This window comes from Pristiophorus japonicus, chromosome 3, assembly GCF_044704955.1.
Source record: "Pristiophorus japonicus isolate sPriJap1 chromosome 3, sPriJap1.hap1, whole genome shotgun sequence".
NCBI lineage: Eukaryota > Metazoa > Chordata > Chondrichthyes > Pristiophoridae > Pristiophorus > Pristiophorus japonicus.
The window spans coordinates 31205672-31230386 of NC_091979.1; the positions used below are offsets into that span (position 1 = coordinate 31205672).

Below are 24715 nucleotides of genomic sequence, written 5' to 3' on the forward strand. Positions count from 1 at the left end.
TCAAAGGGTTGTGAAACTTTGGAATTCTCTACCCCAGAGGGCTATGGAGTCGTTGAGTATATTCAAGACAGAGATTGCTAGATTTTTGGATATAAGGGAATCAAGGGATATGGAGATAGTACGGGAAGGTGGAGTTGATATAGAAGATCGGCTATGATCTTATTGAATAGCGGAGAAGGCTCTAAGGGCCAAACGGCCTCCTCCTGCTCCTATTTCTTAAAGTAATTAATCAACAATTTAAGTAGAACAAAACTGGCAAGTTATTTTATTATTGCGGAATAGGTGAACCTTACCAAGCTTTGGAACTAGTCACGACAACAGCTTTGGAGAGAATCAGTCAGAACTCCTAAATTGAAACCGTAAATCTTAGCTGTCACTACAAAGGCCTTTTATTCCAAGTGTAGCTTGGAATTTACTTTTTGAAGTAGCACAGAGTCAATTTGAGGGCATATAAAGTAGCCAGAAATACCTGCCAAAATACATTTGCTCACGTACTGTTTTCCTTCAAAATCTTAAGCAGTTGTCTGTATACCTGTGAAGGGGATGACAGAAAATATCCTTCAAAAACAAAACAAAACCTCAACTGTCTGAGAACCACCAGCCACAGGTTGGGACCATAAAAGGAGTGGAAGTGCGGTGGCCTAGGAGCAGCATGGAGGCATGCCACTTCAGGGAGCAGTGCGAGCTGGTGCAGGAGGGCGACGACTTGGAGAAGGGTAACTGGATCGTTGATTGGGGTGTGGGCAGGTACAGCAGGAGCGGCGTGGTTGGGGCAAAGGAGCGGTGAGCGATTGTAGAGCGACGTGGCTGGGGCCCAGGAGAGGCGTGAGTTCGGGGTCCAGAAGAGTCGAGGGCCCAGGGGCAGCACGGACCAACCCACACTGCGATATGTGTGCACAGTAGGTCCGTGCAGCAGAACTGGTCTCCAGTCGTCTTGGTTAATCCTTGCCACTGGACCAAGACCTAGCTCTGTCAAGCCCGTGTGGTGCCTGGTGTGCAACGGCCACCACACATTAAAAAAACCCACGCACCGGCATCTTCCACCCTTCAATATATAGTTCGGGACCTGAAATGTCAGGTCCTTCATAGAAACACCTGTGAACTCATCCCTTTTTGGTGTTGAAGCAAGTCATCCTCGATACGAGGGACCGTCTAAGAAGAAAGCTACTGCTCTTTAGACACAATCCTGTTCGATTTTCTTTTGCAATTATCTCCACTCACGATGGGGTACAGCTCCATGAGTGCCCACAGCCCTTGAATAACCTCATCCCCAGAGGGCCAATCTTAAATCTTCATGTGTGAGCCTAGTGCCTCCACTTTTAATCACATTCAAAAACAATTCTGTTCTCATAAAATAGGGTTTTGATAGAGCACACAGGGAGAAAAAGTTTCTACTGGCCCGAGTGTGGATAACCAGAGAAAACAGATTTAAGTTCATTGGAAAAAGAACCAGAGGTGAAATGAGGAAAATACTTTTTGTGAATGGAATGAATTTTGCATTGCATTGGATGGCATTGCCTGAAAGGGTGGTGAAAGCAGATTCAATAGTAATTTTCAAAAGGGAATTGGATAAAAAGTTGAACAGGAAAAAAAATTCAGGTCTCTGGGGAAAGAGCAGGGGACTGTGACTAATTGGATAGCTCTTTCAAAGAGCTGGCACAGTCACGATGGGCCGAATGGCTTCCTTCTATTCTGTATCAAACTCCACGTCCATTTTTCAGTACTGCGTACAGTTCTGGTCGCCAAATTATAAAAGGGATATCGAGGCACTGGAGAGGGTGCAGAGAAGATTTACAAGAGCATAACTAGAGACCATCAATATAAGATAGTCACCAAGAAATCCAATAGGGAATTCAGAAGAAACTTCTTCACTCAGCGAGTGGTGAGAATGTGGAACTCGCTACCACCGGGAGTGGTTGAAGCGAACAGTGCAGATGCATTTAAGGGGAGGTTAGACATGCATATGAGGGAGAAGGGAATACAGGGTTATGCTGATAGATTTAGATGAGGAAAGACGGGAGAAGGCTCGAGTGGAGCATAAATCCCGGCATGGACTGGTTGGGCTGAATGGCCTGTTTCTGTGCCGTACATCCGATGTAATCCTTTGTAATAACTCTGATTGATTTCTGTCCCCCAAAGCCAGCGGCACCTGAACCAGCCCAGTTGCAATACCCTTCTGTGATCAGCGAAGTTTGCACAGATCAGGGAACAAACTTGGGACCTTTCTGGTGTGTGTGGCTAAGCTATCCATCAGCAGGGCCTGTAACTCTTTATATCTTCTACCATTTTTTTTGATGAATGGGTTTCACTGCGATGCTGAGGGGATAGTTTTAATCCTGAAGAGTTACACATGAAATGGTCCCTTTCAGATGCTGTGCATTTTCAACATTTTTAACTGTTTTGCAAAAATAAAATAATTCTGTTGGTCTTAATTTCATACAGCTTTACTGTCTAATATTCCATGCAATTTATTTTGTATTGCCCTACAAACCTGTCAATCTTGCAATGACACAATATGCAAGGTAGCACTAATTGATGCACTCGTTACAGCGTAGACTCCCTATGGGCGAGGAGCTTTAAACAAAGCTGTCTCACTCACACTGGTAAGGTTAAACTTGTCCTGATCAACGGTGCTTGCGATAACTATTGTACGTGCTCTGCATTTCAGGGAAAACTTTCCGGTGCTCGGACGCTGGACCCATGCGATGTACTGGAGTCGTCCGAGAGATTTGGGGCAAAGTAATTTGTCTGCTCATTACCAAGGTTCTCATGCCAAGCTCACTTTGCAATCAATGTAACCTGGCAGAGATATCTGAATATAATAAAAAGCACAAAAAGTGCATTTGTTTATCTGCCTGACGGCTGTTTAATTATTCATCGCAAAAGCTAGTGGGAGCAAAACTTGACCCACATTAACCAGCTAAGTGCTGTTGGTATTAGGACCTTGGAGACATTTTAATGTGCTAGCAGTATGATCGCTCAGAACTCGAGTGCAAATATTGCAATACGTAACTGAAGATCAACAGCAGAAACAAGAAAAATATATTCACCAACATGTTTGTGTGTGTTTAGACTAGTAGGAAAGAAAAAGGAAATAATGCAAAATAAAATAAATTGAAGGACATTTTTTTTCCACTTTGCATACTATCCCATTCAGGGAAAGAAAGAAAAAGAAAGAGAGAGAGAGAAACATAGAAACATAGAAAATAGGAGCAGTAGTAGGCCATTCGGCCCTTCGACCCAGTCAATATGATCATGGCTGATCCTCTATCTCAACATCATATTTCCACTTTCTCCCCATACCCCTTGATGTCTTTTGTTTCTAGAAATCAATCTATCTCCTTCTTAAATATATTCAGTGACTTGGCCTCCACAGCCTTCTATGGTAGAGAATTCCACAGGTTCGCCACCCTCTGAGTGAAAATATTTCTCCTCGTCTCAGTCCTAAATTTCCTACCCTGTCTCCTAAGACTGTGACCTCTTGTTCTAGACTTCCCGAGAGAGAGAAAAGGAGAGAGAGTGAGAAAGAGAGAGAAAAAGAAAGAGAGAGCGAGAGAGAGAAAGAAAGACTGACTTGCATTTATATAGCACAATTCATGATCACTGGACATCTCAAAGCACTTTACAGCCAATGAAGCACTTTTGGAGTGTAGTCACTGTTGTAGTGTGGGAAACGCGACAGCCAAGTTGTGCACAGCAAGCTCCCACAAACAGCAACATGACAATGACCAGATAATCTGTTTTTGTTATGAGGAATAAATATTGGCCAGGACAACAGGGATAACTCCCTGCTCTTCTTCAAAATAGTGCCATGGGATCTTTTACATCCGCCTGAGAGGACAGGCGGGGCCTCAGTTTAATCTTTCATCCAAACAACGGCACCTCTGACAGTGCAGCACTCTCTCAACACTGCATTGGAATATCAGCCTAGATTTACTACTCAAGTTCCTGGAGTGGGACTTGAACCCACAACCTTCTGACTCAGAGGCAAGTGTGCTGCCCACTGAATCACAGCTGACACTTGACTAATGGACCCGAAGAATTTTATAACTCACCATTGTTCATGAAGTAGTTCAATTCTTCCCTCGTTACATAAAGTAGCACAACATTCTCCTTTTTACAGCATTGTGTTCCTACATTACAACAATCACTACACTTTAAAAATATTTCATTGGCTGTAAAGGGCTGTGGGACGTCCTGAGATATTGAGAGGCGCTATATAGATGCAAGTTCTTTCTTTCTATTCTGTTCTATGTAATGTTCAGCATTTTGATAATGTTTTTTTCAGAATTCTCCGAGGTCGCCGCATTCAATCACATCTCTAATCTACAGGCTTTTCTTCGTGGCATAACCAGAGAGAACACAATCAAACTAGCAGTTGTACAGAGAGCATAAAATCAAACTTCTCGTGGCCACACTTTCCAGCATCTATGAAGTTCCGTCAATAATTAGCTGATCTCCCACTGCATTATTCAGAGTGAGACAGGATTTGCTAACATGTGACACATGAAAGATGTCAAAAGAAGTTGCACTTACATGGCAGCTTTTACATCCTCAAGCTGTCCCAACACACTTAACAACCAATAAATTCTGCTTTTTTGAGGTGTATTTAGTATTTTGTTTTAGGCAAAAACAACAGCCAATTTGAGCACAGCAAAGTCCTACGTTGTGTGGAATAGGTCTATACTCTCTGGAGTTTAGAAGAATGAGAGATGATCTCATTGAAACCTACAAGATTCTGAAGGGGATTGACAGGGTAGATGCTGAGAGGTTGTTTCCCCTGGCTGGAGTGTCCAGAACTAGGGGGCACAGCCTCAGGATAAGGGGTCGGCCATTTAAGACAGAGATGAGGAGGAAATTCTTCATCAAGAGAGTTGTGAATCTTTGGCATTCTCTGCCCCAGAGGGCTGTGGATGCTGAGTCTCTGAATATATTCAAGGCTGAGATAGATAGATTTTTGGAGTCTAGTGGAATCAAGGGATAAGGAGATTGGGCAAGGAAAGTGGAGTTGAGGTCGATGATCAGCCATGATCTTATTGAATGGCGGAGCAGGCTCGAGGGGCCGTAGAGCCTACTCCTGCTCCTATTAGTTATATTCTTATGTTCTTAAACATCAACGAGATTAATGACTGCTTAATCGGTTGATGGGATGAATGTTGTCCAGGACACCCAGGAGAACTCTTTGCTCTTCTTTGCAAACATGCCATGGGACCTTTAGGTCCACCTGAATAGGCAGACTAGTTAATTATTCCATCTGAATGAAGGCACCTCCAACAGCACAGCACTCCCTCCCAGTACTGCACAGAAGTGCCAGCCTAGATTATGCGCTCAAGCTTGATGAGAAGTGCGACTCTAGTAGGAAGTGCTTGTTGTATGCAAGATATTTAATGCATTATAAATATCAGCACATTACTGGTCCACATGATCAGCTAAACAGCCTTTTCATTCCAACCTATGTAAGCTCTTCCATCCAAAATAGCAACCTTACTCTCTTACCATCATCACATCATCCTGGTTCTTAATTGAGCCCTGTGTCCAGATCTCAACCATTGCTTCCAACAAACCATTCCAGCTCTAGGTCACCCTTTGTGCAAAGACAAACTATTTTAGAAAAAACATTCCTTTCACAAGCTTGAAACTGTGGTCTATTGTCTTTGGGTGTCATGGCATAGCAAGTAGTCTGAAGGTTTTGCGTCCTCTACCCTATTAAATATGATCGCTACAAGACACTCTCTGAAATGTCTCCTTTTGGGGTCGACACGTTTCAGCATATCTCGATGTTCCTCATCACTCACCCCTAACACACCTACTGCTCTGCACCACTTCAAGAGTGCAAAGGATAACTTTCCCCTTGTCCAATTCTTCCTTCCCTCAGGGCCAATTATAAATGACTACTGAGCTTTTCCATTCAATATTATTAACCATATAACAAAAATCTACGGCTACTCAAGTTCCTGATGATATCTACTCAATTGGGTACATTTCCATGTTCTTAACTGAAGATTTTTATCTTCATTAACAGTTAAGACAAATTCCCTTCCTTTAAATAAACTTCCCTGAAATGAGCTTTCGACCACAGATCCACAGCATAACTAAGACCGCCTTTTTCCACCTCCGTAACATCGCCCATCTCCACCCTTGCCTCAGCTCATCCGCTGCTGAAGCCCTGATCCATGCCTTTGTTACCTCTAGACTTGACCATTCCAACGCATTCCTGGCTGGCCTCCCACATTGCACCCTATATAAAGTAGATCAAAAACTCAGCTCCCAGTATCCTAACTTGTACCAAGTCCCACTCACCCATCACCCCTGTGCTCGCTGGCCTACATTGGCTTCCAGTTAAGCAACACCTCAATTTCAAAATTCTCCTCCTTATGTTCAAATGCCTCCTGTAATCTTCTCCAGCTCCACAACCACCCCCCTCCCCCCCGACCCCCGAGATGTCTGCGCTCCTCTAATTCTGCCTTCCTGAGTATCACTTATTACAATCGCTCAACCATTACTGGCCGTGCCTTCTGTTGCCTAGGCCCCAAGTGGAATTCACTGCCTTCTCTACCTCGCTTTACTCCTTCAAGACACTCCTTAAAACATATCTCTTTGACCAAGCTTTTGGTCACCTGTGCTAATTTCTACTTATGCAGCTTAGTGTCAAATTATTTTTTATCTCATAATACTCCTGTGAAATGCCTTGGGTCGTTTCACTGTGTTAAAGGCGCTATATAAATACAAGTTGTTATTGTTTAAACTTGACTGTTGGTCTTGCTCGAATCAAACTACCTCTAATCTTTCCCTAGCTCTACACTCTGATCTTCTTCCTCCACTTCAACTCTAATCTTCCTTGGCTCAGGGTGCTGGGCCTCAGAAATATAACTTGCTGCCTAAAATGATTTGCCTGGAGATCAGCTTTTCTCTGCATTCCCACAATTCCTCCCACTGTTACCGATGGCAGCAAAATTGACGACTGCAATTACCTGCGGTGATGTCGGCTTGGCTCCACGATAATTTATGAACAATTATTCTGAGCTTCCCCTTGTTGAGGTAAATCTGCAGCACTCCAGATGCTTTGTGGAATTCATTGTACAGCAGCAGACCGTCCTTGTTCCAGGTGCGGAATTGGAAGCTGACAGACAGACCGTCCATTTGAGGCTTCCCGGGCAGCAGCAGGTAACTACTGGAAGTCATGAACGTGACCGGAACAATGTGTGGCTCCGTGCAGGAGAATGTCACGTTGCCCTGGAAGAAACCGGGGGGGAAGAGGAGAAATAAATAACATTGAAGTTAAACAGTCTGTGACTACTTTGTTAAAAAGATTAATGGGTTCTGATTGCTGGCCAATATAGAAATATTGTCTTGAATGCTACAGTTGGGCTTTCAACACAGCTTACAGAAGAAAGAGCAACATTTCTCCCTGTGATTCAATAGCAAGAAGTATTCTGCCTATTAAGTTTTTCCACAGGCAACCTTCAGAACTATTTAACAGCATTTGATTTTCAGATTAGATTGGTGATAAATAATGGCCCAGGATTTCCTGGAGCGGGGCATCGCACGACGTTCCCCATCGTTAGATTTTTCTCCGCCTGCCCTTGAACTCGAAAAAAAATGTACGTTGCAAATTGCTGGAAGTGCGACCAGTAATGAGGGCAACGTTACCAGTTACAATCTGGGACCTGACTGAACAATGGGACCGACAGTCTATCTCCTTAACGATATAGAAAGAGACAGAGCAATGGCAGAGAAGGAAAGGGTGACCTACAGTCAAATCAGGCACAGAAAGAGAGATAAAAAGAGAGGGTTATTTATACACTAATAGCGGCATGTGCATTAAACTCGCCATTATATTCCCAGCAAATTCAGCGCCATTATCATTTTATCCTTCGACACAACAGCGGTGATTTTCAAATCTGGTTTTCAAACCTTTTTGTATCATCGTTGCCACATGAAGATCAGATGTGATTACCAAGCTAAATATCAGCTGACTGTAAAATAAACCACATCTTTGCATGCCAAAGTGGCCAGAGTTGGTGACAAGGTATCAGTGAAGATTGTTGGGTTTTGAAGCTCCATCTAACCTGCTTCGGTGGTTGGTATCATAAAACTATGGCAACTAAGTTTTTTTAATTGTATTTTTGTTCAAAAAAACAATTTAAGTCAATCGAAAATCGGGGAAGGAGTATAACGTGTGTCTGATCCGATGCCGTCTATTTTACACGATGTCAAAGTTACCCCCCAGAGATGCGATAAAATGGAGAAAATTGAAAAACACTCGGAGAAATGGGAGGACCAGTCAGCACTGATGTTTTTTTTAAAAAGGCAGGTCACGCTTGACCCACCTCAGGACCCCTTGACAAAAAATCCGAGGAGAAATAAAAGAAATGGGCTTTTCAATAAGCATGATAAAAAGATACCACATGAAAGATTTATGGTCCATGGAATAAAAGGAAATGCAGCCGCAGGGAGAGAGATGGCTGGAAGGCAGAAAGCATCGAGCAAGGTATATAAACAGAAAACACTGGCAACACTCAACAGGTAAATTGCCCTTTCAAATGTGGGCCCCTTGTCAGGACTGGAAGATATTACACGTGAACACAATTTAAAAAGTGAACACAGCAAGGGGAAACAAAGTTAAAACAAAACACCCACACACACAGGAGAGGAGATGTAGAAATAAAAGATACAGTGGAGACACAGCAAACATGTTAATAGCTCGGGGGCTAAGGCAGGTGTAAATAGAAGCATGAAAAGCCAGTTGCCAAGTAAATAGTATCAAGGATATATACCACCCCGAGGCCTCTCAACTCAAGCAGCAACCCTGGAAAGGCCAGCACATCCTACCAGACACAAAGTGGGAGCGACAGTTAACATAGAAACATAGAAAATAGGTGCAGGAGTAGGCCATTCGGCCCTTCGAGCCTGCACCACCATTCAATATGATTATGGCTGACCATGCAACTTCAGTACCCCACTCCTACCTTCTCTCCATACCCCTTGATCCCTTTAGCCATAAGGGCGACATCTAACTCCCTTTTGAATATATCCAACGAACTGGACTCAACAACTTTCTGTGGTAGGGAATTCCACAGGTTCACCATTCTCTAGGTGAAAAAGTTTCTCTTCATCTCGGTCCTCGATAGCTTACCCCTTATCCTTAGACTGTGACCCCTGGTTCTGGACTTCCCCAACATTGGAAACATTCTTCCTGCATCTAACCTGTCCAATCCTGTCAGAATTTTATATGTTTCTATGAGTTCCCCTCTCATTCTTCTAAATTCCAATTAATGTAAGCCTAGTCGATCCAGTCTTTCTTCATATGTCAGTCTTGCCATCCCGGGAATCAGTTTGGTGAACCTTCGCTGCACTCCCCCAATAGCAAGAATGTCCTTCCTCAGATTAGGTGACCAAAACTGCATACAATACTCAAGGCGTAGATAGGCCACAGATGAAATTGTGTGCGCAGTTTTGGCACCGCATTATAGGAAGGATATAAAAAAAGGGGTTACATTATCTAGACACTTGAGAAGTTAGGCCTTTTATTAAACTAGAGCTGAAGAAAGCTAATGGATGACCTGATCGAGGCCTTCAAAGGGTTATGATAAGATAAATAGTGATAAGATTGTTTCCACTGTGCAGTAAGGAGCTAATAAGGGAACACACGTTTAGGATAATCACGCAAAAAAGAATTAAAGGAGAGGTCAGGAAAAGATTTTTACACAAAGGGTGGTTCAAATGTAGAATTCTCTACCGCAAACAGTTGTTGAACTTGCTCCAAAGGTCACGAGATAGTTGCTTGAAAAAGGAATATTAAAGCCAATGGAGAGCCAGTAGGGGAGTGAGAATAGACTCAGAACATCAATTGGAGAAGAATACTGGTGCGGACTCCAATGACGCGAAGATCCTGTTTCTGCGCATTAACATTGTACACTTCCGTTTTTGTTGGCTCAATTTGGGCTCAACAGGGCACAGCAGATACTGTAAGTATAGTTCGGTAACAAACCAGATTTTAGAATGCTCCGACGATCTTTTAAATTCCCCCGCCCCAAAGTCTTCATAAAACCTCGGGCAAAATCAATTGAAATGTTTTGACAAAGCAGCCACTCCTACCCGCACTCTCAAAATAAAGGTTGATGACCAAGAGTGTGCAGAGGCAGAGCCTTCTTGAGACCAGGAGTCACACAAGGACAGCATCAATACAATGAAGGCTGCTGTGCATGAGGACTGTACTGTGGCTCCCGATCACATCTCGGCAGCTACACTATCAATACATTTCACATTCCCAGGGGGTCCTCTTGACTTTGAGTGTTGGTGTGAAACGGACGATATCAGATCAGTCGGCCAGTTGGACATCTCTCCCGGTTTTCATTTCCATCGAGGTCAATGGGGAGAGATGTGTGACTGGCGGCTGATCCTATCGGCCAAAGCCAACATTACCCCCACTCTCATAACAATAGTGTACAAAGAACAACTTGCATTTATATAGCGCCTTTCACAACCTCAAGTTGTCCCAGAGCACTTCCCAATGAAATAGATTTTTTTTTTTAAGTGTCATCACTGTTGTAATATAGGAAATGCAGCAGCCAATTTGCACACAGCAAGCTCCCACAAATAGCAATGTGATAATGACCAGATAATCTGTTTTTTTAGTGATATTGATTGAGGGATAAATATTGGCCCCAGGACACCAGGGATATCTCCCGTGCTCTTCCTCGTGGCATCTTTTACATCCACCTGAGAGAGCGGATGGGGCCTCGATTTAACATCTCATCCGAAAGAAAGCTACTTCACATATTTACTGCACAAGCATTCAGAATTAACTTGTCTTTAGCGCCAGTCGGATGGGTTAAAGAAAATTTTCAAACCAGCCTTTGTTTTACAAAGTTGTGGATTCAAAGCTGAAGTTTGGATCGGCAGAAATAATTTGGCTTTGACTATCCGATACCAAATCTCGACTGCTCACATTTTTTTTCCAGTAAAAAGAATAGATATGTTTTCCCCAAACTTCTTATTTGTCATTTTTCATAGTTAGAGATAAATCAATAAGATAAATCAATCACTGCACGGGAACAATATCACAAACAAATCTTCAATCACGCATATCAAAAATATAAAAATAACTAGACAGCTTTAAGTATCATGTTATGAGACAGATTAATTTGTATTGAAGCAGGAGAGCCAAGCTTCAAACAATACAATAAACACTATGATAGCATGAGCCAACATATGAGAGTGCGAGATAGTTGCGTGGATGGACTGGAGAAGCTGGGGTTGTTCTCCTCAGAGCAGGGAAGATTGAGAGGAAATTTGACAGAGGTGTTCAAAATCATAAGTGCTCTGGACAGAGTAGATGGAGAGAAACTGTTCCCTTTGGTGGAAAGGTCAAGAACCAGAGGACACAGATTTAAGGTGATTGGCCCATTGGCAAAGGCGACATGAGGGAAAAAAAAATGTTATGCATCAAGTGGTTAGGATCTGGAATTCACTGCCTGAAAAGGTGGTGGAGGCAGATTCAATCGTGGCTTTCTAAAAGGAATGAGATAAGTACCTGAAGGAAAAGAGCTATGGAGAAAGGGTGGGGAATGGGACTAGCTGAAATGCTCTTGCAGAGAGCCGGCATGTGCTCGAAGGGATGAATGGCCTCCTTCTGTGCAGTAACCATTCTATGATTCTATGAGAGAGAGGCCAAGAGAGAGTGTGGGAGAGAGAGCGAGCGAACGAACGATCAAACATAAGAAAGGAAACACAAGCGAGCTAACATTCAACTATCTGATCTTATTTTACAACTTAACAGTACACATAGCTCAATAAGCTGTCTGGAAGTCCTGGTCCAGCTACAGTACAATGGTGTCAATGAGATTAATAAAACTGTGCAAGTATTTAACACAAATTAAGGCAGTCAAGAGAGAATTCAGAAACAATGAGACAGGATGGGGTGGGGTTCAGGAAATCACTCCTCCTCAAGGACGTGAGAAGGGGGTGCCCGAAATCTCTCATTTCTGTCTGTTCTGTCTGTTCTTCCCATTCCGTGAGATCATTGCCTGCACTTGAATGAGAAGGCCCACGATTTACAACAACAATTTATATTTACATAGTGCCTTTAAAGTAGAGAAACGTCCTGAGGCACTTCAGAGAAGTATTATGAGATTTAAAAAATGATCTAATATTGGATCTCAGGCCTCACTTAAATTACAGCAGTGGTCTGTGGACACCTATTAAAAAAAAGACTTGGATTTATATAGCACCTTTCATGACTACCGGTCATCTCAAACGCTTGACAGCCAGTGATGTACTCTTAATGTGTAGTCACTGTTGTAACCTAGAAATTGTGGCAGCCAATTTGCGCACAAGCACGCTCCCACAAACAGCAATGTGATAATGACCAGATAATCTGTTTTTTTATGTTATGTTGATTGAGGGATAAGTATTGGCCAGGACGCTTATTGGGCCTCCCCAGGCAGCTCGCTGGAAAAAAAGGCTTGGAATATTAGACCACTGTGTCGCTGGTATTGGCCCATAGTAATTCTTTAAAGGAACGGGAGGCAAACAGGAGAGGAGGGCAAATACAAAAGCAAACTACTGCGGATGCTGGAATCTGGAATAAAACCAGAAAATGCTGGAAATCTCAACGAGTCAGAGAGAAAGCAGAGTTAACGTTTGGGGTCGATGACCCTTCGTCAGAACTGGAGCGTTTTCGGAAAGAACAGATTCTTAACAAGCACTGAAAGGGGGAGGGGAAGAAAGAACAAAAGGGAAGGTGTGTGATAGGGTGGAAAACAGGAGAGATAGGAGAGACAAAATGGATGATGGCCCAAATTCAAATGCTAGGGTTTAGAAAAACATTAGTCGAGATAGGATGTGAATAGTGGGATGGTGAAAGGAGAGGAGGAAGGAGGGCAACGGGAAGGTGAGTGGAGGACGTGGATGGCGGTGTTGATCAGGTGACCTGAAGCAGTTCCTTTAAGGTGCCAACTGTGCTCAGAGTAACAAAACCTTCAACAAGGGGTCTCATTCCGACGTAAGGCACCGTATTTGCATAAGCAAAGGGCCTCGCGCCTGTTTGCGCAATGGACCTTCGACGACTATTTTTTTTTGCCTATACCAATGGCTTCAATTACATTAATAAAACTGTGCAAGGGTTTAACACAAATTAAGGCAGTCACGAGAGATATCAGAAACAATTAGGGAGAGCACTTCCGTCTGTCTCGTAATGAGCGTGTGCTCCCTGCCGACCATGTTGGTGGCACAGGCACCATCGAATTTAAGAACGTAAGAAATAGGAGCAGGAGTAGGCCATTTGGCCCCTCAAGCCTGCTCCGCCATTCAATAAGATCAAGGCTGATCTGATCTTGGACTCAACTCCCTGCCCGCTCCCCATAACCCTTGACTCCCCTTTAGTTCAAAAATCTGTTTCTCTCCACATTATATATATTCAATGACCCAGCCTCCACAGCTCTCTAGGGTAGAGAATTCCAAAAATTCACGATCCTCCGAAAGAAGAAATTCCTCCTCAGCTCCGTTTTAATTGGGCGACCCCTTATTCTGAAAATATGCCTCCTAGTTCTAGATTCCCCCATGAGGGGAAACATCCTCTCTGCATCTACCTTGTCAAGCCTCCTCAGAATTTTATATAAGATCACCTCTCATTCTTCTAAATGCCAATGAGTATAGGCCCAACCTGCTCAACTTTTCTTCATAGGCCTGTGCGTCTGCAGTGCGTCTGTGCATTGCATGAGGAAGGTAATGAATACAGCGTCCCTTCCTTGGGTCAAATAGGATTTTGATAGAGTGCAGTCACATCATCATAGGGCCCCTCGAAATGAGGATGACTTGCTTCCACGCTGAAAAGGGATGAGTTCACAGGTGTTTCAATGAAGGACCTAACATTGCAGATCCTGAACTACATGTTGAAGGGTGGAAGATGCCTGTGCGTGGAATTTTTGAACGTATGGTGGCCGTTGCACACCAGCCATCACACGGGCGTGACAGAGCTAGGTCTTGGTCCAGTGGCAAGGATTACGCAAGATGACTGGAGACCAGCTCTGGTGCACGGAACGTAGTAAAGCATTACTGAATGGTTTAATTTTTATCTTCTTTCCATGTTCTTCCATCTGTTAAGTCCTACATCATTCCTTGGCTCACAAGGTTCCCAGTCCTGATCCCATGCTACCCTTGAACTGCCCACGAGTAAGTGGACAAAAACTGTCACGCTACGACTCACCCACCTGATGTTCCTCCCTTTTTAATGGGGAAATATTTATTTATCCAGCTCTCCCTGACAGCACAGTTAAATTCAGAAACTGCATTGTTGGGAATTATGTGAATTAGTCTGCCTCTTACCGCGGTGCCAGATCATTTGAGCTTCAAGGTTATTGCACAGCATGATAAATTTTGGAATACACTAAAATGTGACAAATTCCTTTGGATCGTAAGATGTTATCAAAACATCTGTTACATAGATTCCGATTGATGAAAGACTTTTACTGTACCATGGGGCGACCTGAATCTGTGATGGACAAGTCCATAGTCCCAATGCTGACACTGACCCGTGCGGAAATTTGAGATGCTTGGCAGTGCGCTGATAATCTGACACTTATAAAGTGCACGTTCAGCACAGAGCGGAATGATATAATTAATGGCAACATAGCATGGCAACTCTTCATGACAACTGCAACTAGTAGTCACAAAATCAACCAGAATTTTAATGGGTGATCAATCATAATAATTAAATTCCTTTACAGCAGGCGACCATGTACAGCTGAAATCTTTGGTGACTGACAGTTGGCCATCAGTCACGGCATGTACCAACTAAAGATGTGGGAGTGGAAAGAAGATAAAGCTGATGCAAAATAAAAGTACGCAATGCTTAACAAACAAATGACTTATTAATGGTGACAATCACGTACAGAATAAATAATTGCTGCAGACTTCCTCTTCACAGATTTGAAACAACTTGCATTTATATAGCGCCTTTAATGTAGTAACACACCCCAAAGCGCTTCACAGGAGCATTATCAAACAGAATTTGACACCGAGCCACATAAAGAGATATTAGGGCAGGTGACCAAAAGCTTGGTCAAAGAGGTTGGGTTTTAAGGAGGATCTTGAAAAGGGGAGAGCGAGTTGGAGAGGTTGAGGGTGGGAATTCCAGAGCTCAGGATCTAGGCAGATAAAGGCACGGCTGCCAAAGGTGGGGCGATTAAAATCGGGGATGGGAAAGAGACTTGAACTGGAGGGGATCTCAGAGAAGCCGTAATCATCTGCAAGAAAGTGGACAAGTCCGATTGCGGTAATTACAGAGGAGTTTCCCTGCTGTCGGCCACAGGGAAAATAATCGCAAGAATCCTCCTCAATCATTTTCTCCCTGTGACTGAAGAGCTCCTCCCAGTGTCGCAATGCAGATTCTGCCCCACTAAGGGGCACAATTTACATGAGGAGTACAGAGATTATTTATAACGACATAAATTTTATGAATTGATTTCAGCCAGGGAACAGATGAAAAAGACAGAAGTGTATTTAGCAATGTCTTTGCTTCTGTTTCCATACTATGGAAATGATTGATATGTTCAAGCCATAGACTTAATCAGGTTAACTTTAAAAAAAATTAATTCTCGGGATGTGGGCATTGCTAGCAAGGCCGGCAATCATTGCCCATCTCTAGTTGACCTTCAAAGGTGATGGTGAGCTGCCTTAAGAACATAAGAAATAGGAACAGGAGTAGGCCATTCAGCCCTTGAGCCTGCCGGCCTTCAATAAGATCATGGCTGATAATCAACCTCAACGCGACTTTCCTGTCCGATCTCCCAATCCCTTGATTTGCCCTAAAGTCCAAAACTCTATCCATCGCAGCCTTGAGTGTACTCAATGACTGAGCAGCTACAGCCCTCTGGGGCCGAAAATTCAAAGATTATCAGCCCTTTGAGTGAAGAGATTTCTCCTCATCTCTGTCTTAAATGGCCGATCCCTTATCCTGAGACTGTGCCCCCACTCTAGTTCCAGACTCTCCAACCGGGGGACACGGCCTCTCAGCATCGACCTTCTCAGAATCTTACATGTCTCAATGAGATCATCTCTCATTCTTCTAAACTCCTTCTTGAACCACAGCACTCCGTGTGGTCGCAGCGATTTTCTTCAACTGGATTGGCTTACTGGGCCACTTCAGAGTGTAGTTAAGAGGCAACAACTTTTTCATGGAAATTTTGGGCTCGAAATAGTCTAGCACCCCCGTTTGGGGCAATAACTTTTGCGGGAACTTCCCTTAGAGCGCTAAAGGGAGTGAGAGGGGCGGTATCGGCAGAGCGCTATGCGATGTTCAGTGCAGCACTGCTATCTGCACAGGCTCTTTCGCTCGCTTAAAGGGAAGGGCCAATGCAGGGGTGAATGAGTTTTCCTGCTGTCTGTGTTGGGCCATGGCACCTGGACGGCGTGCATAGCAGCCCCAAGCTCTGCAACAGAGTGCAGTGCTGAGCAATCGTTGCGACAAAGAAAACAAGGAGGCACCAGAATAAATTCTGCCCGACCTGACCACCAGTGCCTTTAATTAGTGCTCCCCAAACGGCCAGTCGAGGTCATGACACCTCCTGCAGCTGCCGTTGTTGACGCCCGGCAATGCTGCAGGGGGGCGGGAGCGAATATTGCATCCGGGGCGGTAACGGGGCGCTGCGCACCAGATGACATCACGATCTACGGGGCGGAAGAGAGCGAGGCGCTGCGTGTTAGCGCCAGCGCAAAACCACCAGGAAAGTTCGCGGGCATCGGTGATTTTATCGCACCTGGTCGGTAACCCCTTAGTGGCGTTTTACCGCCCCCCCCACAGATGCTAATGGGAGGCACAAACCAGGCCAATCTCTCCCCCTTTGTGCTCATCAAGGTGACGGATATCTGTGTTGGGGAATGGAAATTGATTTTCAGGTCAACAATTATCAAGTTCTCCCAGATCAGCTCTGGCATGGAGTCCATGACTCTTTACTTTGCCCGGAAAAGTGTGTCTTAATCCCAAGCATCGACGTGTACTTCCACTGCAGTAGTGAGATATTTTTCCATTTACCACATCAGCCAGACTCCCTGCATGGGTTTGCCAAATTAGAATCATAGAAACAAAGAATTATAGAATACTTACAGCACAGAAGGAGGCTATTTGGTCCATCAAGCCTGTACCGGCTCACTGCACAAGTACTTCAGCTAGTCCCACTCTCCCGCCCTTTCCCCTTAGTGCTGCAAATGTTTTCCTTCGGGAACTTATCCAACCTTTTGAAAACCACGATTGAATCTGCCTCCACCATCCTTTCAGGCTGCGCATTCCAGATCCTAACCACTCGCTGCGTAAAAAAGTTTTTCCTCATGTCGCCTTTACGTCTTCTGCCAATCAGCTTAAATCTATGTCCCCTGGTACTCGACTCTTCCGCCAATGAGACTATTTTCTCTCTATTTACTCTGTCTAGACTCCTCATGATTTTGAATACCTCTGTCAAATCTCCTCTCAATCCTCTCCTGCTCTAAGGAGAACAGCCCCAGCTTATCAAGTCTATCCATGCAACTGAAGTCCCTCATCCCTGGAACCATTCTAGTAAATCTTTTCTGCACCCTCTCTAAGGCCTTCACACCGGCCCAGAAATTGTGGTCCGAGGCTACCCACTGGCGGATGCCTCCGACCTGAAAAATTTCTCCAAATCTACCTGGTGGTCCTGCAGGAGTGTGTGATTCCATTCGGGAGGCCTTCTACATAAGAACATAAGAAATAGGAACAGGAGTAGGCCATATGGACCCTCGAGCCTTCTCTGCCATTCAATAAGATCATGGCTGATCTGATCATAGACTCAGCTCCACTTCCCTGCCCGCTTCCCATAACCCCTTATCCCATTATCATTTAAGAAACTGTCTATTTCTGTCTTAAATTTATTCAATGTCCCAGCTTACACAGCTCTCTGAGGCAGCGAATTCCACAGATTTACAACCTGCAAAGAGAAGAAATTTTTCCTCATCTCAGCTTTAAAAGGGCGGCCACTTTTCTAAGATCATGCCCTCTAGTACTAATCTCCCCCATCAGTGGAAACATCCTCTCTGCATCCACCTTGTCAAGCCCCCTCATAATCTTAAACATTAAGATCATCTCTCATTCTTCTGAATTCCAATGAGGAGAAACTCAACCTACTCAACCTTTCCTCATAAGTCAACCCCCCTCATCTCCGGAATCAACCTAGTGAACCTTCTCTGAGCTGCCTCCAAAGCAAGTATATCCTTTCGTAAATATGGAAACCAAAACTGCTGGCAGTATTCCAGGTGTGGTCTCACTAACACCTTATATAGCTGTAGCAAGACTTCCCTGCGTTTATACTCCATTCCCTTTGCAATAAAGCGCAAGGTTCCATTGGCCTTCCTGATCACTTGCTGTACCTGCATACTATCCTTTTGTGTTTCATGCACAAGTACCCCCAGGTCCCGCTGTACTGCGGCACTTTGCAATCTTTCTCCATTTAAACAATAACTTACTCTTTGATTTTTTCTGCCAAAATGCATGACCTCACACTTTCCCACATTAAACTCCATCTGCCAAATTTTTGCCCACTCATTTAGCCTGTCTATGTCCTTTTGCAGATTTTTTGTGTCCTCCTCACACATTGCTTTTCCTTCCATCTTTGTATCATCAGCAAACTTAGCTATGTTACACTCTGTCCCTTCCTCCAAGTGACTGCACAACTAATCAGGTACATTATTCCACAACATTCTCATTAATAGCAATGAGAACTCCGTATCTACGAGTTCTCACTGCTATTATTGAGAAAAAACAAACACACTAATCACCATAATAAAAAATAAAAAACACATCTCACACAATTAAAATGAATATAATAAATGCCTTAGAGAAAAAAACATTTCTGATTTTTTGTAAAGTTTTGTAATTAGGGTTAAAAATAAACATCTTAGTGAGTGTATTAAGAATAGCGCCACCTGTGGACTACTTTGGCACTGCAGCCAGTGCTGTTTATAATAAAAAAAGGAACAGGTCACCTGACTCGAGTTCCGGAGTGTTCTGCCATCTTAAGGTTGTGTGTGTGTTTGTGAGTTACTGAAGATATAACAATGGCGATGAAGATGGGAAAATCGGCGAAAAAAAGCTGCAATTTTTGTTGGTGGAGGATTCAGCCAACCGTCGGGAAACTTTATGAGTTTCTCTGTTTTGATTAACAGCCAAAAATCTAAGGTAAATTACAAGCACACTTGTCTGAACTGCCAGAGTCCAAATGGCCGTGCCTTTGGGAATAATAGGGCGTTTCGGGGAGTTTCAATGCAACCGTGAAAGTTTCGGACCGTTTGTGGAGCGGTTAGCAATGTTTTTCATCGCAAATAATAGCATCGATGTCCCCAATGATGAAAAGCATAACCGGGTTGTGTTGGAAAGGCAACGGGCTATTTTCTTAACTGAAGCAGGGTCCGGAGTGTAAGAAACCCTGAAAAATTTGCTTGTGCCTGTCAAGCCAAAGGACACAATTCTTAAGCAGATTCTTACAAACTTAGAACATCATTACAGTCCGGAGCGCCTGGAAATTGCTGAAAGTTATTGTTCAGAATACGAGGTCAGTTAACCGAAGAAAATATCAGTGAGTACATTGTAGCATTAAAAAAACTATCTATTCACTGTAATTTCAGAAACTTGCAGGACCGAGCATTGTGTGAATGCTTTGTTTGTGGGATGAAAAACCATGCGATCAGAAGAAAGATAATGACAACTCCGAACTTGATTTTTGATTTAGCTTGTCAGACAGCTATGTCAATGAAAATGGCCGACCAATATTCCCGAGAATTTCATATTATTTCCAGTCGTCAGACAACCGAGGTGAATCGCCTGCAGATTGAAAGTAAAATATACTTGGGCCCCAAAGTCTCAGCAACTGGCAATGGTAAGAAAGCATTGAAGTCCTGTTCTCGGTGCTTGGAACAATACATTGCTCAAATTTGTCCATATGTGAAGGCAGAGTGTTTCATTTGCAGGAAACCTGGGCATGTTGCGAAGGCATGCAGACTGAACGGTAAATCAGTTTCAAAGCTATAAGTAGAAATCCCCAGAGACTACACAGCATGGAAGAAAAACAACAGGACGAGGAGATTTTAGAGCTACACATCATCAGGAGCACGAAGTTAACTAACAGCGATTCAAAAAGTATCACAGAAACATAGAAACATAGAAAATAGATGCAGGAGTAGGCCATTCGGCCCTTCGAGCCTGCACCACCATTCAATAAGATCATGGCTGATCATTCCCTCAGTACCCCTTTCCTGCTTTCTCTCCATACCCCTTGATCTCTTTAGCGGTAAGGGACATATCTAACTCCCTCTTGAATATATCCAATGAACTGGCATCAACAACTCTCTGCGGTAGGGAATTCCACAGGTTAACAACTCTCTGAGTGAGGAAATTTCACCTCATCTCGGTCCTAAGTGGCTTACGCTTATCCTTAGACTGTGTCCCCTGGTTCTGGACATCCCCAATATTGGGAACATTCTTCCCGCATCTAACCTGTCCAGTCCCGTCAGAATTTTATATGTTTCTATGAGATCCCCTCTCATCCTTCTAAACTCGAGTGAATAAAGGCCCAGTCGATCCAGTCTCTCCTCATATGTCAGTCCAGCCATCCTGGGAATCAGTCTGGTGAACCTTCGCTGCACTCCCTCAATAGCAAGAACGTCCTTTCTTCAGATTAGGAGAACAAAACTAACACAATATTCCAGGTGAGGCCTCACCAAGGTCCTGTACAACTGCAGTAATACCTCCCTGCTCCTATACTCAAAACCCCTAGCTATGAAGGCCATTTGGTGGACGAATTAACTGCGCAGACAGCAGTTCACCGGTATGATGTAATTGGCATCGCAGAGACATGGCTTCAGGGTGATCAAGGCTGGGAACTCAACATCCAAGGGTATTCAGCATTTAGGAAGGATAGACAGAAAGGAAATGGAGGCGGGGTGGCGTTGCTGCTTAAAGAGGAAATTAATGCAATAGTAAGGAGGGACATTAGCCTGGATGATGTGGAATCGGTATGGGTGCAGGTGCGGAATACCAAAGGGCAGAAAACGCTAGTGGGAAATGTGTACAGACCGACAAACAGTAGTAGTGAGGTTGGGGACAGCATGAAACAAGAAATAAGGGATGTGTGCAATAAAGGTATAGCAGTTATCACGGGCGACTTTAATCTACATATTGATTGGGCTAACCAAACTGGTAGCAGTGTGGTGGAGGAAGATTTCCTGGAGTGTATTAAGGATGGTTTTCAAGACCAATATGTCGAGGAACCAACTGGAGAGCTGGCCATCCGAGACAGGGTGATGTGTAATGAGAAGGGACTAATTAGCAATCTTGTTGTGTGAGGTCCCTTGGGGAAGAGTGACCATAATATGGTAGAATTTTTTATTAAAATAGAGAGTCACACAGTTAATTCGGAAACTAGGGTCCCGAACTTAAGGAAAGGTAGCTTCGATGGTATGAGGAGTGAATTGGCTAGAATAGACTGGCAAAGGATATTTAAAGGGTTGATGGTGGATAAGCAATGGCAAACATTTAAAGATCACATGGATGAACTTCAGCAATTGTACATCCCTGTCCGGAGTAAAAATAAAACTGGGAAGGTGGCTCAACCGTGGCTAACAAGGGAAATTAAGGATAGTGTTAAATCCAAGGAAGAGGCATATAATTTGACTAGAAAAAAGAACAAATCTGAGGACTGGGAGAAATTTAGAATTCAAAAGTGGAAGACTAAGGGTTTAATTAAGAGGGGAAAATAGAGTACAAGAGGAAGTTTGCAGGGAACATAAAAACAGACTGCAAAAGCTTCTATAAATATGTGAAGAGAAAAAAATTAGTAAAGACAAACATAGGTCCCTTGCAGTCGGATTCAGATGAATTTATAATGGGGAACAAAGAAATGGCAGATCAATTGAACAAATACTTCGGTTCTGTCTTCACGAAGGAAGACACAAATAACCTTCCGATTGTTTTAGGGGACAGTCGGTCTCGTGAGAAGGAGGAACTGAAGGATATCCTTATTCGGCGGGAAATTGTGTTCGGGAAATTGATGGGATTGAAGGCCGATAAATCCCCGGGGCCTGATAGTTTACATCCCAGAGTACTTAAGGAAGTGGCCCAAGAAATAGTGGATGCATTGGTGATCATTTTCCAACAGTCTATCGACTCTGGATCAGTCCCTATGGACTGGAGGGTAACTAATGTAGCACCACTTTTTAAGAAAGGAGGGAGAGAGAAACCGGGTAATTATACACCAGTCAGCCTGACATCAGTAGTGGGGAAAATGTTGGAATCAATCATTAAGGATAAAATAGCAGCGCATTTGAAAGCAGTGACAGGATCGGACCAAATCAGCATGGATTTATGAAAGGGAAATCATGCTTGACGAATCTTCTGGAAGTTTTTGAGGATGTAACTACCAGCGTGGACAAGGGAGAACCAGTGGATGTGATGTATTTGGACTTTCAAAAGGCTTTTGAAAAGGTCCCGCACAAGAGATTGGTGTGCAAAATCAAAGCGCATGGTATTGGGGTTAATATACTGACGTGGATGGAGAACTGGTTGACAGACAGGAAGCAGAGAGTCGGGATAAACGGGTCCTTTTCAGAATGGCAGGCAGTGACTTGTGGAGTGCCACAGGGCTCAGTGCTAGGACCCCAGCTTTGTACAATTTACATTAACAATTTAGATGAAGGAATTGAGTGTAATATCTCCAAATTTGCAGATGACGCTTAACTGGGTGGCGGTGTGAGCTGTGAGGAGGACGCTAAGAGGCTACAGGGTGACTTGGACATGTTAGGTGAGTGGGCAAATGCATGGCAGTTGCAATATAATGTGGATAAATGTGAGGTTACCCATTTTGGGGGCAAAAACACAAAGGCAGAATATTATCTGGATGGCAGCAGATTAGGAAAAGGGGAGGTGCAACGAGACCTGGGTGTCATGGTTCATCAGTCACTGAATGTGGGCATGCAGGTAAAGCAGGTGGTGAAGAAGGCAAATAGTATGTTGGCCTTCATAGCTAGGGGATTTGAGTATAGGAGCAGGGAGGTCTTACTGCAGTTGTACAGGGCCTTAGTGAGGCCTCATCTGGAATATTGTGTATAGTTTTGGTGTCCTAATCTGAGGAAGGACGTTCTTACTATTGAGGGAGTGCAGCGAAGCTTCACCAGACTGATTCCAGGGGTGGCTGGACTGTCAAATGAGGAGAGACTGGATCAACTGGGCCTTTATTCACTGGAGTTTAGAAGGATGAGAGGGGATCTCATAAAAACGTAAAAGATTCTGACGGGACGGGACAGGTTAGATGCGGGAAGAATGTTCCCGATGTTGGGGAAGTCCAGAACTAGGGGACATATTCTTAGGATAAGGGGTAGGCCACTTAGGACTGAGATGAGGAGAAACTTCTTCACTCAGAGAGTTGTTAACCTGTGGAATTCCCTGCCGCAGAAAGTCGTTGATGCCAATTCATTGGATATATTCAGGAGGGAGTTAGATATGGCCATCACGGCTTAGGGGATCAAGGGGTATGGAGGGAAAGCAGGAAAGGGAAACTGAGGGAATGATCAGCCATGATCTTATTGAATGGCGGTGCAGGCTCAAAAGGCCGAATGGCCTACTTCTGCACCTATTTTCTATGTTTCTATGTTTCTGAGTTACTGAAGATATATCAGTGGGGAGGGTTTTTAACAATAAAATGTGTTTTGTTACTTTAATTTTATTGTATTTTTATATGTTTTAAAACTCTTAGGCTATGCGTCTTCTTTGATCAGGTGCAAGAGTTTTGAGTCACATTTGCTGGGCAAGATATGGGTAAATACCACAATCTTGCCCTTGCAAATGTCCTCACTCCTGAGATGCAGAGGATCCAGATCGGAAAATTCAGTTTTCGGCACATGCGCATTGTGCGCTGAAAACCGGCTTTTGCGATGCCTTCCCGGGTCCGTAGACACTCCGTACAGACTCGGGGAGCCCAGAATTTCAAGGCCAATACTCCAGTTGAGGCCAACCAATATTTTATAAAAAATCATCATAACTTCCTTGCTTTTGTACTCTATGCCTGTATTGGGGTCAGTTTTGGGCTGTGGGCCCGTATCGATTAAGAATTGCATTATTATTTCAGTAAAGTTTTTCCAGCATAAACCAAGTTCATAACCCTAGGACAAGACACCTACTCCCGAGCATCAACAGGGAAGCTAAGCACATGGAAGGTAACTCATCCATGGTGCAGTGAATATTTATAGCATTTGCCCAATTGAGACGATATAAAATAAAATGTACCTGTTTTCCATCAAACTCTACCAATGACACTTTCAACTGTATCTGGTTTCTCCATGATCAGTTCTATAGACCACAATTTAATTTATAATTCAGTCCTGTAGATAAACAGTTTCTTTGCTCTGAATTTAACAAGCAACTTACCACAATGTGTATCTGGGGCTTGCGTCTCTTGGCCAGATCAATAATATTCACTCCATTGTAATAGAGATTTTCAATGCAGCCATGGAAGTTCTTCCTCAGAAAAGTCACTGATTTGCCTGGAACTGGAATCCCGCCAAAACTGAGCTATGATAAACAAGAGAATAGATAACGAGGTTATGATGTTATTCATTGATAACGGAGAAGACAAAAATAAACACCGTGACAACGAGTCAAGGTTTAAAAGTGTTCAGATCAATAACAGACCTTGTGTGCTTTGAAAAGTATAAT

The 24715-nt window shown here is 43.6% G+C and overlaps 1 protein-coding gene across 1 annotated transcript in view; it reads right to left on the minus strand.

The window, feature by feature from the left end:
- The window catches only part of LOC139253715 (contactin-associated protein-like 5), a 1602302-nt gene that overhangs the window by 952891 nt on the left and 624696 nt on the right, over nucleotides 1-24715 (minus strand). Inside the window, exons 8-9 of the mRNA XM_070873519.1 lie at nucleotides 24428-24571; nucleotides 6972-7233 (exon numbers count right to left, since the gene is read on the minus strand). Of these exons, the coding sequence (XP_070729620.1) occupies nucleotides 6972-7233; nucleotides 24428-24571 (406 nt within the window). The remainder of the gene's footprint in view (nucleotides 1-6971; nucleotides 7234-24427; nucleotides 24572-24715) is intronic.